Here is a 17,042-nt window from a genome sequence, read left to right on the forward strand (position 1 = left end):
TCTAACCGAAGAGGCCACTGCCACACAGGCATAGCGTTCAGCCATGCCCAGTCTGATTAACTCGCTGCGTGCGTCGAACGGCCGACGTCACAATGGCCGGGGGCTGTCCAAAACACGCCCACTCATTAATTCCGCAGCACCGCAGCAGAATTTGCGCCATGTTTAAGACGCTAAGGAGTCTGGCCTGACCTATGACCATGCACTGAGCATCCTTGAAGTGGGCAATTTTTTTATTATTGAATTATTACTGTATATTTTAATATGCTTTTCACCATAATGAGATAACTGTACAACTATACTTGCATGTCCATGTTATCTAATGAAACTTGGCTGGTTGCCCTAACACTTGCAGTGGTCTATGATATTTAGCATCCTAGTTGAAATGTTGGGAGCTGGCCAGACAATAAAAAATAAAAGACACACTTTTCCTAATATGGATGGTAACCAGCTGTGACCTGTTCATACGGACTGAGGGGCCACACCATCCCCCTTTTTCCCCACAGGAGAAATGCCTGTTAGGCTGAACAAATGTCAGCCTGACAGACACTGTTCTGGTTCAGGTCAGGCAGCCAGGAGCTAGACATGCACAAAATGTGCATGTTCCTGGCTGCCTGGGCGGAACTTTTCCAGGCTTTGGATTTCACAGCCTTGTGGGTGTAACCTCCTCAGCATGGCAAAAGTACCTTGATGCCATCCCACATACGATGAGGGGGAGCATCTCTGATTGCCTCGAAAATGGGCACTTCAGTGTTAAACACCTCATCCCAGTGTGGGACCAGCAGTCTCACTGACCCCCTCCCACTCTGTGACAAGTGAGGGACTGCTGCTTTCCATCACTGGCTGATCTTAGGTCAGCCAATAAGAGAAGCCAGCAGTTCCAACCCTCCTGGGACCTGTGAGGCTTCCCTCCCAGAGAGCAACAACGAAGGTACGTTTTGTTCTTTGATGTTTGGTGTGCGCATGCGTCCATGTATGAAGTTATGTATGTATGTGTATTTGAGTGAGTGTGTGTTGTGGTGTGTGTATGTGCGTGCATGCATAGGTGAGTGAGTGTGTGTGTGTGGCCGCTCACCCCTTCTCTTCTAAAATTACTGGCTGCCATTGAGGGTAACACAAAAGGTTTGGGGGAGTCTAGTCTTTGTAGTTGACAAAAAGCAGATGGCGCAGGCTTACACTAACACGATCCTTGGGCTTTAAATGTAAAACTATGTGGTAGATCAGGTGACCTTGGTCTGTTATTGAGGTATTAGCCATTTTGTATTTTTTACTTTGAGGTTAAGCTTTAAAGAGCGCACACTTCACAACCCACAGGTACAGTTTTTGCATGAAAAGAGTGACAAATGGACTAGATCCAGTGCTTTAAATGGAAAAAAAAGAGCAGGTACTCATTAAATTGAGCTAGGGCGTGGTAGTGGGCGAGGTTAGAGGCGGGTACAAAAACACTTCTGTTGAGTATTCATTTTACCCTTGATAGTTGTCTCAAACTTTTCATATGTGCAGAGAAGGGCATTTACACCAGTTGCAGGACATACCAAAATTTGAGAGAAATGTATCAATATAAACAAAATGTGCTAACTCCTTACACAAAATGAATGCCAAACACCACGTTAATATTTCCTTGTTTTGTAATAGTTGCAGCTTCTTAATGTCATACTGTTACTACATACTTGCATTTGGCGCAATCCTTTTATATTCAGAAGTGCACAACATACACACAATACAAGCATTTCACACATTTCTTTTCAAATACCTCGTGAGTGTCCTGATTCTCTTCCGTTCTGATTTCATTTCTCTCTCACACACAAACAAGCAGACAAACACTCTCTATTAGTCTTCACATCTCTAACCTCTTGATCCCTCCCCCTCACTTCTTTCCCATTTGTATCCAACTACGTCCCACTCTCTTTTTCCCAATTTTATCCTATCATTCTCTACTATCACTCTCTCTATTTCTCTGTACCTCTTACTCTTTCCAAAGCTGTAGTTATCACTTGCCCATCTTTATCTGGGCTTACCCCTTCTGTCTATCTTTTTCCCCTTTAAACTCTCATCTGCTTCTTCTATCTCTGCCTCTTCTCTCTTCACCTTCTCACACCCCATTATCCGCCCTCTCCCCTCAGCAGAAGGCCCCACGGTCGGGAAGCTTTTAGTGGCAGACAGTAAGCACTACTGGATCATGAACATGTGCAATGTCAAGCAGGGTAGAGGTCAGGAGCAGAACAATACTGGCCTCTGATGGGAACGACAGTAGACCGCCTCTCACCTCACCTGGGTACGAGGGAGTTCGCCTAGGTATCCCCACCACCTCATCCCCGCCCATCATGCACTCAATGTCACAGCAGGCAGACGGGGTGGGGGTTGATTTGCATGGGCAAGCGAGTCAGGGGAAAGACAGCCAGACCCCAGTGAGAGGCCAAGGTGTGAAAATGGCCCTTGTTACCTGGGTTCCTAAGAGGCCACACCTGAGCAGCCTCACACTCATTAAATCTGCACACATTACTGTGTGCTGCGCCCCAGGGAGAAAATGCCCCATACACAATTTAACAAGACGTCCCAGCACGGAGGCTTGGCAAGGGGCTGCTGAGGACAGTGCGAGCTTCCATCTGGGTGAGAAGGGAGCCGAGGTCTACTTAACGCAGCAGCAGGCTGCCGTTCAGGCCCCATGGTGCCGCTTGCCACAGCTGAATGACCCAGACAAACGGAAAAACGGAAAACGTGCTGCTAAAAGAATAGGAACACAGCAGTGGTGTAACGAAAGTTGAGCCCCCCCCCTGCAAGGTACACAGAGGGGCCCCCGCTCCAGATTTAATCTAGAGCTTTCAAGCCTGAGTACTGTGCTGAGAGGGCCCCCTGCAGCTCGCCCCCACCCTGCACCGCGGGGGCTACGGGGGCTTGTGTTACGCCCCTGCTATATTTTGATCTATCCATCTAGCTATTTAACCAAATATCTATATTCATGTATAGAATATATACAGATATGCATAGTGCAACATACTATATAATAACTTTGCTGAGTGTTGGAAGGGGCTATAAGTCACTAGAGGGTAAGCCTATGTGGATTATGACGATGATCTTCCCGTCCTTCAACAAAGCAAATGAAAAGCATAATGCACTCAGCATAGTTGACTATTGTGCCATTGCATTCGTTCATGTATATTTTTTTAAGTAGATTTAACCAAGAACAGGATGCAAGGGATTATTCTGAATGCTCTATCGACATACCTGATCTAAACACTACTTGTACACAACCTTCGGTACACATTGATGGTGTAGGTGTACTGGTTTCAGCAACCATGAAGTGTAGGTAAAGGGGTATGTCGGATAGTATTGTAAAAAGTATTCTTGCAAACACAAGTGAAATAAAGAGACATTTGATGTATAATATGGTGGACAAGCCTCCTTATATGTAATCAGGGGCAGTGGAATTATGCAACTCTGTGGCATTTTTCGCATAGTTATTTTGCCGCAATCGCCACATAATCCCCCATCTGCTGCATATTCTGCAAGTTTTAACAAAAACATTGTTTCTAGCTCAAACGGGTCAAAAGTTACTAAAAACGTGGTGATATGTGTTCATATGCAATGAAATACCCTTTGCAAAGGTTAATTGGTCAACTTTCAGTTGCTTATGTATCTATTTGGTTGTTAAACTTGTACTAATTAAGTGAAACCTTTGCCCAGACAGTTATTAAGATCTGTAAAATACAAAATAATGAGGTAACATTATTAAGAAAATGGCCGGTATTATTCCACATAATTAGCTTTTTCCTACCACATAATTTAGCCAACCCTGCTGCATAATTTGGAGCTCCCTTGCCGCATAACTCCAGTGGCTTTCTCTATAATGTATGTTTGGTTTGAAATATTTCTTAGGTTGTCAAGGTGTGTTTTCTGGTCTTGTTTTGGCTTGGCTTGAGTAATAGTGCATTCACTGCCGTAGTGCACAGCATAACTATAATCCCCCATTGTGCACGCTGTGGTGGAGCTGCTCTGAAGGTTTAAAAGGATGACAATGACTTGATTCCCGTGTGACCTTTGATAAGTCCCTGATACTAAAGGGGGACTTTGAGATCTGCACTCTCTAAGCTGCTCTCCTCTAGCCTGCCATTGTTTCCCTGTAATGTTGAGCCTGCATCTCCCCCATCATGGCTATGAAGCACCCCTTTAGCTGAGATTCAAACTGTAGAGGTGCTTTCAAGGTTTCCTCACTGGGAAAATATTATTCTACTTCTCTTTCCCTTTTGTGATCAATTATTAATTCTAGAAGTGCGTTTTAGCATAGTGTGAGCTTTATTCCCTACTGTAAGGGGATTTGCGGGCCTTAATTATGCAGTGTTTTCATTTTCCCCGTAGAGGAACAGAAAAAAACGACTAAACTTTAATCCACATAAAAGACCATCGAATTCAGATTAATTGAAAATTCAGCTCCCAGAATTGCAAACTATGATCAAAGTGTACAACCTTTCCTCTCGGAAAATGCTGTGAACTTAGCTAAGGTGCCACAGAATGCCCCCCGACTATGTAAATAAGTATCATTGAGAAGATGGCCTACCAGCGATTTCATAATGAAAACAAAAGGCTGATCAGAAACACAATGACTTCCAAATTATAAAATGCAGTTTACACCAACTTTGCAAGTGTTTACCTAATTTGCAAACATTTCTGACCTAGTCCAGTGACAAATCCTCATCCTATTTTACGTAAGTGTATTTGCACAACCACAAAACCGCACAAAACATCAATCAATAGAATTACAAGAAAGCACAATAACACAAAGCCCCTACAAAATACCATACCAAAAACATTATACCACAATGAAACCATAATAAATCAACATAACACGCTACCCCTTCACACCGTGACCACACAAAAAAGACAAAATCAGCACACACAACATAAAACAAAACCCAACACCATTGCATTTGTGGTCTTTTTAGGTCGAGCAGACGTACTCTCAATGCGTGAGCATTGAGAGAGTCTGCTTCAGACCTAATGTTGCCCGTTATTGGGAGAGTGGACACCAATCTGACACGAGCGTTTCCTTCGCGGTTTTCACCGCGGGAGCGCGCGTCTCACCCGCGCATGCGCAGAGTAACTCAGCATTTTTTTTTTTTTTATTATTATTTTTTTTTATTTCCCAGCCCCGAACCGAATCAGGTATCAGAGCGCTTCACATATAGGCAGCCCCCACCCCCCACCCCTCTGCATGCGCACACACAGGCGAGCGCATGCACACGCAGGCACACGGCAGACACTCGCTCACACACACCCCCCTCCCCCACAGTCACACACACGCACTCCCGACACATACACACGCGCGTGACCCCCATCCCCACCACTTACCGGGCTCTTTCGGCGTGTTCAGTGTCTCATCGCTCCACTTCTTCCTCGGCGGCGGCGGCTGTGGCTGCGGGCGGGACTTCCTGCTGGATTGCAGGCCCCGCCCCCGTCTCAGGCAAAAGTGCCTGACTTCCGTTTTTTTAAACTGTGGCTCTCTATAACGGAAGGATAAACCCTGTGCCATATAGCATGCGCGTGAATGGACACTCACTGATCAACAGCACATGCGCTTTGATTGCAGAGAAACATGGGTAATATTGATCCCTGAGGGACAACGCAGCTAGATTTCAGGGGCTGAAGAGCAAAATGGGGTATTGTGACCACCTTAAATCTTACCTACAAAAAATGCTTCTGCTAGTTCAGTACTGTCCCTGGGAAACGTGTTAAAAAGTCTACTAGTCTGGGTGGGTCATTCATAGCGCCGAAGGCTGCTGAAAGGCCGATTGATATAAAGGTCTCGATGAGTCACTTTGAGTAACCCCTCTATTTTGACAGCACCACTAACTCCGTGATGAGACCTGGTGTCATGCCTGCCTAGAGTAGTTTCAAATGTGCTTTTACGGTCGCACAAGATTGCAAAAAGATTAGTAACACCCGTTTTTCCAAACGTTTACCAAAATAAGGTATCAGTTATATCGGGTGGACATTGCTCAAATTAACGTTCCCAGAGAAGTCTTTTGGGGTCTGGCATTAACCACCGCCTTGTGATTTTTGTAAAATGATAAGTACATAATAAACGTACTTCCATGGGATTTCAGCCGGCCCTCTCCATCGGTTGGTCTGCCCTTGCATTGTTCACATTTCCTTCCGCCCGTTAGAGCATACAGCAGGGGACAATAGGGCAGCCCACTCAGGCCTGTGGCCGTCGTCACTCTGACTAACGGCATTTTGCCTTTTCACAAGGTTACACATCTAAGCACAACGGAGCGCATCATCAGTGCCTGTGACTTCTCTGGAAATGTGTGCTTTTGGGAGCAAAACAATTCTTGCTTTTTGCCAAATTGTTTAAATATTGGCAAGAAAGCCACCTTTCACAACGATGGTTTATAAAAACCATGGCTAAACATTTATAACGGCCAAAGGATGTCAGCCACCGCCAGGCCGACTGGCTTTGAAAATGCTTATTTAATAACGGGTAATTCGAGGGTGATTTCCGAGCTCGTGAACTGTTCCAGTGCTGAAAGAGTTGTTAAATGACTGCAACAGCTCATGGCTTGAACGAGTCACAGTGAATTTGAAGGTTCCTGGACAGCAGTCAATAGTGAAGCGAAGCCACTCGGTATCCCAGCCCTGAGCTGGGTGCGTGCTGTGTGCAGTTGGTGGCTCGGGTGCCGCAGCTTGAGCCATAGTGCTCATTTAATTATAATCGGTATATGAGGTGTGTTAATGATTCTGACAAAAGTTGAATTCTTTTTTTCAACGTTTTCATATCTGTAGGGACTGGTGTATTTGGTATTCCTCTACTGCGATTATGCATGCTGTTTCTATGATGGCACTTTGCACGGTGGTATCTTTTCACCATTATTGAAAGGAATCTGCTACAGTTCGTTGAACTTTTGTAAGCTGTAATTACGATTGTTCTTTGCTATTTTTATAATATTTTATGTGGCCCTACATCGGAGTTCCGAATCATAAAATATAAATTGATTGATCCAAATTTCTGCCTTAAGTCATTTGTGCGAGCATATTATCCGCACGAATCTTTTCGCCAAAGAGGTAAATTCTACCAATAAAAGTCTTTCTTGGTTAGTTTATTCTAGGATAAAAAACAGAGGAATACATCTCCCACGAGTCTCATGTAGCATCACTGGCTGACAGTGGCAGAACGAGGTAATATGAAGTAGCATTTCAGGCTGCTCTCTGCGCCAGTGGGTTACTAGCAACAACCATCAAGTGGTTCTTCGAGCGTTGTTTAACCCTAGCCCCAAGTGACAAGAATTCCATGTCATTTAAGCGTTCAGGAGGAAACGAATTACGAATAATTCGAGAGACTTGTAGGCGTAGACCTTTTAAGTACTACTGATTACCCCTAAATTAAGATTTTTTTTCTTTCAAAATCAGAGAAAACAGGCACTCTAGCAGAATTTGCTGCTGGAACAGGCGTGCTTGGAAACCGAGATATGCCCCGTCCAAAGGGTTTGTCGTGCAGAATTCATTCCAAAAAGAGCCCACGGTGTCCAGACGAGCGACCTGGTTGCCCCTTGGCACGGAAAGGGAGACGGGATATGGGTAGATTATCCGTGCCAGATCTCCGAGGGCACTAGAGCGCTTTGGCATTTTCGTGTGATTAACGCGCAGCCAGTGGTATTTTTTCAATCCAAAGCGTCCCATCCAGTCTCCCTGCTTTGTTCGAGCCCTGCATAATAGCCTTGGTAAGATCGGGGCTCCCTCCGGGTTCACAAAAGAAGAAAGATATATAGTTAAGGTTATGTTCAAAATACATCCGACGTTGTCTGATTCTGCTGAGACAGGACAATATTGTTTAGATTGGCTGGCCTGCACAAAGGGGGCCCATATGTGCACCTTCCGGCTGGCATATGGGGGCTCAGGAACAAGCGTTACATGGGCAAGGTGGCACTTGTGCAAGTATCAAAGGTAAAGACATGTGAGAGGTAGCAGCCGTGTGTTGCAAGGGCAGAGTGGTGTGTGCATGTTACAAAAGGGCACCGAACACCAGCACATGGAAAATACTGCAAAAAGGCAGACCCTCCAATCACAGGCATACACTGGGAAGGCACTTCCATGGTCATGGAAAGTAGAAATTATCAGTAGTGGGAAGTCTTCCTCACAAATAGCAAGAGGACGTGAATTACTTTTGGAGGTGTCTCTGGAGGAGGAGAACTTTGAGGTCCCTTTTGAAGGCCTGGGAGGAGGCGGTGGTTCGAAACTTTTTTTTGTCCTCTCGCGGTTTGTAAATACAAAACATATTGCATTACAAATGCTATAGGTATCACATTTGCGAAAGTTATAACTATGAGCATTGTAAATGAAGAAGCTATTAATTTAGCTATTTTAAATAAAAGAAACATAAATAAAAACTTTGCCATTTACAATACCAATAGCTCAAACTTTCCTAATGCGAGACCTATTGCATTGCAAATGCTTGTTTTGTGTTTGTATTTATGGTGTACTGTTGTACAGTCTTATGTAGTTTTATTTTGTTGTGCTGATTTGTTGTGTTGCGTTATTGTCTTGATATAGTTTACTGTTTAAAGTGCTAATTGTTTTAAATGTTCAGATGAAGTTGTGTGTCAAATTGTAAGAGGCTACAATATCTTTCAATGGAGTTGATCAATTGTATAGTGATGATGTCATGGCCAATTAACTGGGTTTATTCTAGGTACTATTATAGTCTCTTTAAATATCTGTGAGATAATAAAGTAGTATTTCTTGAGATTTTTTTTATGGATGAGATCAGTTTTACTGTTTGCTTGACGAGATCAAAAGAACCAAGTCCACATCATTCAAAGTGAAAGATTCCAAACCATAAAACAAAAACAAAAAACATAAAAGTCTTTTATTTGCACTGCAGTGAAAAACATGTTTTCTTTCATTCCCTTACGATTGTGCATTCATAGGACAGGACTTTGACATGTTCTTTGAACCAAACGATTCTCGGGACTGCTAAAAAAAAAGTGATCCTATGTGCAGGGAATATAGGTTTACAAGATGTAAGTCATCTGCCGGTTATCTGGGTTCATGACTGTATTACAGTATTACAGCTTCCAGGTCCAGAAATGTGCAGGGCACTGAGATGAGGATGCACGGGTTGCTTGCTTCTGTGCTCATACACAGCACTTTGAATTCATTGCATTACATTTTCTCTTATCACCTCTATTTGGTAGTAGCATGTAGGCCCGAGCATTGACTTGAGGTTAACCAAATGTCATTACAAACACACTGCCAGTCTCAAAGATTGAATCTCGTGCCATATTGGAAACGCTGTTCAGCTGTAGCAGCTTGCTGAGCGCTGTTGGTTCTGTTGATGGGTTTGAGTGCTGCTCGTATTGCCCCATCACACATTGGTCTGTTTGTTAGTCTACTGCACTCAGAGCAGTGCATGCTTTTGATATAGATGTAAATGAGTTTGTGGAAATAAAAATTTTCCCAGTCTTTCTATACCAGTAGCCAAGGACAGGACCCCTCCCCGATCCAAATTGTGATCTCAATTCACCCCACCCACCCACTGAGACTCCTCGCCACCACGGACCACTTCTGCCTCGGCTCAGACATATTCACCTGACCCTGAGGCCTAGCATGCAGCTTCAGTGAAAGGCGCAATCGGGCAGCAAAAGAGGGAAAGGCTAGCCAGGCAGGGGCTAGTAATAATTAAATGATGGCAGGAGGCGCCGCAAGTTGTTCTCAATTTTTCTCAGTAGTCTGGTTGGGATGCCTCACCTCACTCGTCACGCGCACTTTAAAATGCGCTGCTGCGCATGACTGTATGGCGTTGGTCATCAACCCCACCCTGAAGATGCGCAAACGTGGAGACATCCGCGTGCCGTCCACCATAATTAATAAAAACGTCAGAGTCCCACCCGGGGCCCGGCGGACATGCGTACCATTTAATTAATTAATTATGAGGCAGGGGGTGCGCTGTGCGCACCATTTAATTAATGAAGAGGCTTGCTGTCTCTGCCTCCGCTGAGTGAGGGGGCCCCTTGGAGCACTCACTGCCCCCACCCCGCAACGCAGCCCAGGCTGCGAGGGCCTGTGTTACGCTCCAGGCCCGTGCACGCGCCGCGTACCTCTTAATTAATGAGGAGGCCGTAGAGTACTTCCTTTATTTAGGGCTCCCCTGTTGCAGGTGCACCTGGGCAGGGATAATCAACAAAGAACCTTGCATCATTGCATGGAGGTAGAGTCAACAAAGAACCCTACGTGGGCACGTCAGGTCCATTGCTTTTTCGTTCTGAGAAACGACCCTGCTCGTTGGCGATTTGCTTCTGTGAGAGTCCGTCCGACAGAAAAAAAAAGTAGATCTTTAATTTCTGACAAAGGTGGTGCCGGTGCCACCATGTTGGTTGAAACACATGTAAGAAATGAGATGTCTCCTGCAGCAGAAACCTAGTCAGCTTCACGAGGGGGCAGCTTCAGGGAGAGCACAGCGCAGTAGAAGGAACTCTGTTGGTAACTGCAGCCTCAGCATGCCGGCCCCTTTCCAGATCTACATGACCACCAGACTTGTATAACTAAGTTGGGTATACTTACTCAATTTCTTTTATAGTATGCGCACAACGTGACATTCCCTCCTCCCCAAATTCCTTCACCTTACCGCCCGCTATGCCCATTAACTCTCAGAATCAGGGTCTGTTGTCCATGGCGTAGCCTTTTTATTCACATTACTCTAGGGAATTAGGCAATTTACCCCAGACCATTACCAAAGAAAGGTATCCTTCTTGGATATATAACAATTATTCAAAGCATCGCACTTTAGCTGCATCACATGTCAATGGCAGTAAGGAAATTAGGTACAAGATTACACTTTAACTTTAACTCGACCATACACAACTTGGCCGTATATTTTAACTTTACACTTTAAGTTTAAGACTCGGCCGTACACTAGAACTTGGCCGTACATTTTACCTGGCCCGTCTCGGCTACCAATGTCCCATTGTGCTGCGCACATTGCGCTGGCAGGCCCCAACGCACTACAGCCAACAGTTACTTGACATCCAGGGCACCGCATACCGCACTGGCCCACTGGGGTACCTGAACACAGGCATCTTCCCCAATATACTACTCAGTCTATACGTTGTGGGTTAGGGCAGTAAAGTCCAGGACCACCTGCAGGTCGGTCCCTCCTCCCTCATCGACGCTCCTGAAGCTCAGGCTGCAGCCTGAGGGGACAAAGAGAATGAAACTCCCCAGGGCACAACCTTAAATACTTGTTAAGTTTTGTTTCCCGTAGGTTTCGATTCTCCATGCCTGACGTCACGGAGTCATCACCACCAACCCCCTTCTTTTTGTCCTGGGGCCCGGAGGAGGCTTAGCCCCTTGGCGCAACTAATGGCGCCCCTCCCCTAGGCGCGGGGGCGCCTGTCCATTAGTTTTCGAACTGTGTCTGGGACGCCCGAGGCATAATCCTCCGCCAGCAAGCACTAAGCTATTGGAGCCTCTCTGTACGTTAATTAGTGGGTGCTTGCACACCATTTACTTCATGAAGAGGCTTGCTTGCTCTGCTGAGTGAGGGGGCCCATGGAGCACGGGGCCCCCCCGCAACGCGGGGGCCTGTGTTACGCCCGTGGAACACAGCTGGCCCTCGGCACCGGCCGGTGCCCACCTTATCAATTCGACACTGAGTACCGGTACTCTCCTTGGCAGTGGAGAAGTGCCTGTACTCAACGTGATAAAAATAAGAAGTGCCGGTACTCAGTACAGGTGAGTACCGGCCCATTTAAAGCACTGACTAGATCATATAATACCCAGTGTATGTTTGGATTCAAGGCATTCTGTCTCTGAAGAATATATGTCAGTATTTAGATCTGTGGTAACTGACTGTGATAGTTGCCCTTTTACTATCGTAGACTATGCGCACAGGTGCCAGAACCCAATTGGGTAGTGCAGCCACGATCCACTTTAAAGGAGGAATAGAGAGCAGCATACAACAAAGACGCCTTTCTCGCCAGTTCCATTAAGTAGATTATGAATGGTTACCGAATAGGGAAAATATGGTGGATGGTGAGCGAAATATTTAATCCGTTAGGGAAATATCGAACTTGATGTCTGGTAGTATGCGCATCTGTGTAACAGTCGAGGTTTGTGCTCGTGTGTGTGTGTGTCTGTGTATGTGTGTGTGGTGTGTGTGTGGGGGGGTGTCCTCATATTGATATATAAACAAGGTTGTGTGTGTGTGTGTGTGTGGTGTGTGTGTGTCTTCATAGTGATATATAAATGTTGTGTGTGTGTGGTGTGTGTGATAAGATAATTAGACTGATAAAGGAATACAAGGAATATCATTAAGATCATTAAGAGTTGAGGTATGGGAAACGTATTAGTGGCATAAACTGTACTTTCATGTATGAAAAAGGGTGAACATATGTGTTTTGTGTGTTTCCAGTGATAATGTAACCCAGGTGTCTTCACTGTTTCCGCTGGTGATGGCAGGGAATCACAGGTAAAGTTGGCTATAGATGCCATGGACTCTCGTTCGGTGGGTCCTGTTTTGTTGAGCTCTTGTTGGACTAACCCACAATCTTTATTTTTGCCAAAGTGGTGTGTGCTGGCATTGTAAGTGTTGTTATAGAACGTCTGGGTGAATTGCTGTTGGGGGATGATGTTCCTGCGTTCCCTATGACTGCCCATGCACCATCTAGTTTGTCTCTGAAGAGATAACGGGATGTCTTGGAGATGTGGTATTATTGGACTAATGCATAGCACTCTGTTGTCCAAATGACCTTGAACGGAGCTGTCGGTGAAAAAAACGCACAGTATTTCTGTTACACTCTTTCATCGATTCAGCAGTTTTATTTTTTATTTTTAATGGTCATTTTGTTTGAAGTCCTTCCTGTCCAATTTGGGTCTCTGGCAAATAGTTGAAGATCTTTTCTCTAGGTTAGACTTCGGCCTTTGTAGAGTTTGAAGTGTAGGTAGATGTTGCAAATCTCCTCATTTCCTTGTCTTCGTGTGTTAAAAGAGCAACTGAAGAGATATCGTGACACAATGATGTTTGATTGACACAATATAGTTGATTGGAAAGAATGTGAGCATTTGTCTTGTGCCTTGGTCCCAGCAGCTTCACTTTCAGTGTATTGTGACTCCTGTGTAGTCCTTCTTTCCTGCTTTGTTTCAAGTCTTACGGCATCTGCATGGCTATGCCAATGCATTATGCAATTCTTTTACATAATGTCGAATAATGCCAGCTAGAGTGTGTGTCCAAAAGGTAAAACCACCCTTGAGTGTGAGGGATTTTGTAGAGTGAACGAAGCTGTTCTTCAAATTCGTCACCCATGTTGACAAGGCTTTTAAAAACGAAGGCCCTATCCAAGGGGTCAAGGCAGCAGTTCTAGGTGTGCAATGCTCAGATAGAGAATGTTGTCATTGCCCATGGCAGATGTTGTGTTAGTTCTACATTCAGTAAGGATTCTCTACTCTTTTGTTCTCATCCGTCTTAATCCTGCTCTGATGTCACGTACAAGGTAATCTGGGTACCATAACTGCAACTGTTTGTATCGACTGTGTCATAAAAGTTTTATAGTCCGCTCTGTTCTGCACAGAGTTTTGTCCTGTTGACCTTAAATAATTCTTAAACAGAATTATTGTAAATACCGTTTTCTTTTCATATATTTTTAATGTGGGTGATGTGATAGTCTTCTACAGATATTTTGCAGAGAAATATTATGTTTATGCTTCATGCAACGCCCATAACAAAGTTTCTTTTAGATCAAAACAGGAACTCACATATGAGAATTGGGAGGGTGTCACAGAGATTATTTGCAGTAACATTAGTGAGTGGCTACTGCTGAATTTCAGAATTTGGACAAGTGTGTCTGTGCACTGTCAGTGACCTGGCATGTAAAATCGGAAATTGGTTCATAAATTCAAAACTGTTCAGAACGGGACCACAAAAAAAGTTTAGCCCAGGGCCTTCGAAATCCTTAAAATGTCCCTGATTCAAATATATATCTGTCTCCCATCGTTTGCATATAGGTTAATTTCACGGTGTGCAGAAATGCTTATTACCAGATAGCGAATATAAAATAGAGGGTGAGGAACAATTTCTTCACTCCTGCGCAAACTGGGCTTTGCACCGGAATCAGGATTATATCCGGTGTGGTAAAAACAAACCCACAGCTTTTATCCCACACGATTCCTGCCAGGTGAAACAGGTTTAATACCGAGGCCCTGAATTAAGATAGATGTTTGTTGGTACTTTATTTGGAGAAATCGTGCTGGCTAAGTGAAACGTTATTAATTGTCCTCACACTTCCTCTCACCACTTTTTGTCTATTTTGTTTCGTATAGAAATCCTACTCTCTCGTTCTTGAAGCCTGGGACCTGGTCAACAACACGGCTGATGACCCAGGTAAGTGGCAGAATTTACATCTAATGCATTGGATTGTAGTGCTTAATTTGTGCTGGTTGGTTTCCGGGGCTCGGCACCTGCACTTAATTGTCAACACCGGCTCTAGTTACAGTTCAGGTGTCATGTTTGTACTGCCATTGGCAGCGCTGGCAGGGTATGGGTGGGGCAGGCTTCTGAGAAGGACCCTGGCACTTAATTGTTTTAAAAATTAAGCACTGCTTGGCGCCGCAATGGCAGGGGGGGCTCCCTGGAAGGACTTTGGGATTACACTTGATAGATGTATTAGAAGGTAATGGGAATTTTTTTCTTTTCTGTAAACATTACGCTCAGGTGGCAAAGCAGGAAAGGGGCTACTTTCAACCATAAAAGTTGGCATTCAGTGAATCACGCCAGGGTAGCTGGATTGTTCCTCAGCACACTGTCTGCTTCACCTGATACTTCAGCTCACAATCACATATTAGAAGGTGTACTTTATGGGCAACTGTCACCCTTCCACTTTGCCCATGAGTAGCATCTGATTTGTGGGTGTATCTGTTAAATGGTTTTCCACTACAGTCAAAATGGCAATCCATTGATACATTCCTTTGGGACGCGGAAAGAAGAGTGTTGTTCCGTCTTCTTCTTTCGATTTGCTGCCAATCACAAAGGGCCGTTATACACCTTCACTGTAAACTACTTGTATGTAACAGGTTAGTCCGCAATAAATGACCTAGGGTAAGATTTATTTTCTGTTGGTCATATCTGTTTTTAGAGTTGAAGTTTTGCTATTGAATCCCTTGTCGAGTATGTCCTTAGAGTTGTCTCAGGGGCTGAGGCTTGGCCTTGGAAATGGCTCAGGAGCTTCCAAATATCATTGGTAGAGAATGAAACCCAAATCTGCTCCTCGAGCCCTGGCACCAGCGGGAGACTCTGTAACCCACACTGCATGGGAGTCCTTGACTGCTCTGGCCACACAAGGCCCATGTTTTGTGTTGTTTTCTGATGGCAAGATGGGGCAGCGAGTTTAAAACTGACCACAGTGCACAAAGGTCACTAATTTATCTCATTGTCGCTCCCCCTGCTCTCTGCCTCCCAACAGACGCTTTGCTCCCTGCTGCCTGCTTGCCCGAACTGAGCGCATTTGAAGTGCACGCAGCGCCTGGTATCGTTGTGCATTAATTTATTTGCCTGCTGCCTGCTTGCCCTGTTAGAGCGCATTCAGCGCCCGGTCTCATTTGCTTGTGTTAATCTATCTTTGCACATAGAATTTGCATTGTGGGGAAGTTAATTGAGCCTGAATAGTATTTTTGGCAACTCCTGTACCTTGACTCGCACTCCGGCTGTGCCCCAGTTTCGATTCAGGTACCGGGCTGCCATTTTGTGGAGTGTTTACTTGTGTGAGCCCGTGTCTCCTCCCAGATCCCGCCTCCCAGCTGCCCCTCCCACCCACGAGTACTGCTAACGCGCCCCGTCCTCTTGCAATCTGTGGCCGTCTGGACTCCGTCCATAACGATCGCTCCCCCTGCTCTCTGCCTCCCAACAGACGCTTTGCTCCCTGCTGCCTGCTTGCCCGAACTGAGCGCATTTGAAGTGCACGCAGCGCCTGGTATCGTTGTGCATTAATTTATTTGCCTGCTGCCTGCTTGCCCTGTTAGAGCGCATTCAGCGCCCGGTATCATTTGCTTGTGTTAATCTATCTTTGCACATAGAATTTGCATTGTGGGGAAGTTAATTGAGCCTGAATAGTATTTTTGGCAACTCCTGTACCTTGACTCGCACTCCGGCTGTGCCCCAGTTTCGATTCAGGTACCGGGCTGCCATTTTGTGGAGTGTTTACTTGTGTGAGCCCGTATCTCCTCCCAGATCCCGCCTCCCAGCTGCCCCTCCCACGCTCCGCCCCCCTCCACTCACCATTTATGACAGATGTCCCAACGCGCAGCGGCCACGCGCTGCGGCCGCGCCGAATGTGCGCCAAAGGTAAGCCCGTCTACGCCCGTCCGCGCCTGGCCCGCGCCCAGAGCCAGACCCCCTGGCCCCCGTACCACCCACCCCACCCGCATTAAATACAACGCCCCCACCCTCCTAGCCCTAAACCCCGGCCGACTCCCCAACTGCGTCCAAGCCGCTCCTGGACACACCCATGGACCCTTCACATGCTACTCCTGCAAGTATGACGGCACCAAGACCAACTCCTCATCCACTAACACCAAACAGAGATCTGACACCAACAACCTAAAATGCATCCTGCTCAACACCCGCTCGGTCCACAGACACGCCACCGACCTTTGGAATCTACTAGACACCATCTCTCCGGACGTCGCCTTCCTAACAGAAACATGGATGAACGCCTCCTCAGCCCCAGACATCACCATTGCCATCCCGGAAGGCTACAAGATCATCCGAAAGGACCGCACCAAGCAAAGAGGAGGAGGCATCGCCATCGTCCACAAGAATTCCATCCGCATCTCAACCAGCTCAGACGTCAACCTCGCTAGCGCCGAACACCTTCACTTCCAGATCCACACCGACCCCAAGACCACACTCAGAGGCACCCTCCACTACAGGCCACCAGGACCCCGTGCACAATTCAGTGAAGACATCACTGACTTTATCACCCCACACGCCCTCCCCTCCGAGGACTACATTCTATTGGGAGACCTCAATTTTTTCACCTAGAAAAGAGCAACGACAGCAACGC

At 45.8% G+C, this 17,042-nt stretch overlaps 1 protein-coding gene across 2 annotated transcripts in view; it reads left to right on the forward strand.

Annotated features, from left to right (window-relative positions):
• LOC144781907 (protein jagged-2-like) overlaps window positions 1-17,042 on the forward strand; it is a 672,332-nt gene that overhangs the window by 491,237 nt on the left and 164,053 nt on the right. For both annotated transcript variants that reach the window (XM_078660988.1, XM_078660989.1), the window contains exon 3: window positions 14,305-14,365. In XM_078660988.1, coding sequence (XP_078517114.1) covers window positions 14,305-14,365 — 61 coding nt within the window. The remainder of the gene's footprint in view (window positions 1-14,304; window positions 14,366-17,042) is intronic.

The sequence above is a fragment of the Lissotriton helveticus genome, chromosome 9 (assembly GCF_964261635.1).
Source record: "Lissotriton helveticus chromosome 9, aLisHel1.1, whole genome shotgun sequence".
Classification (NCBI taxonomy): Eukaryota; Metazoa; Chordata; class Amphibia; order Caudata; family Salamandridae; genus Lissotriton; species Lissotriton helveticus.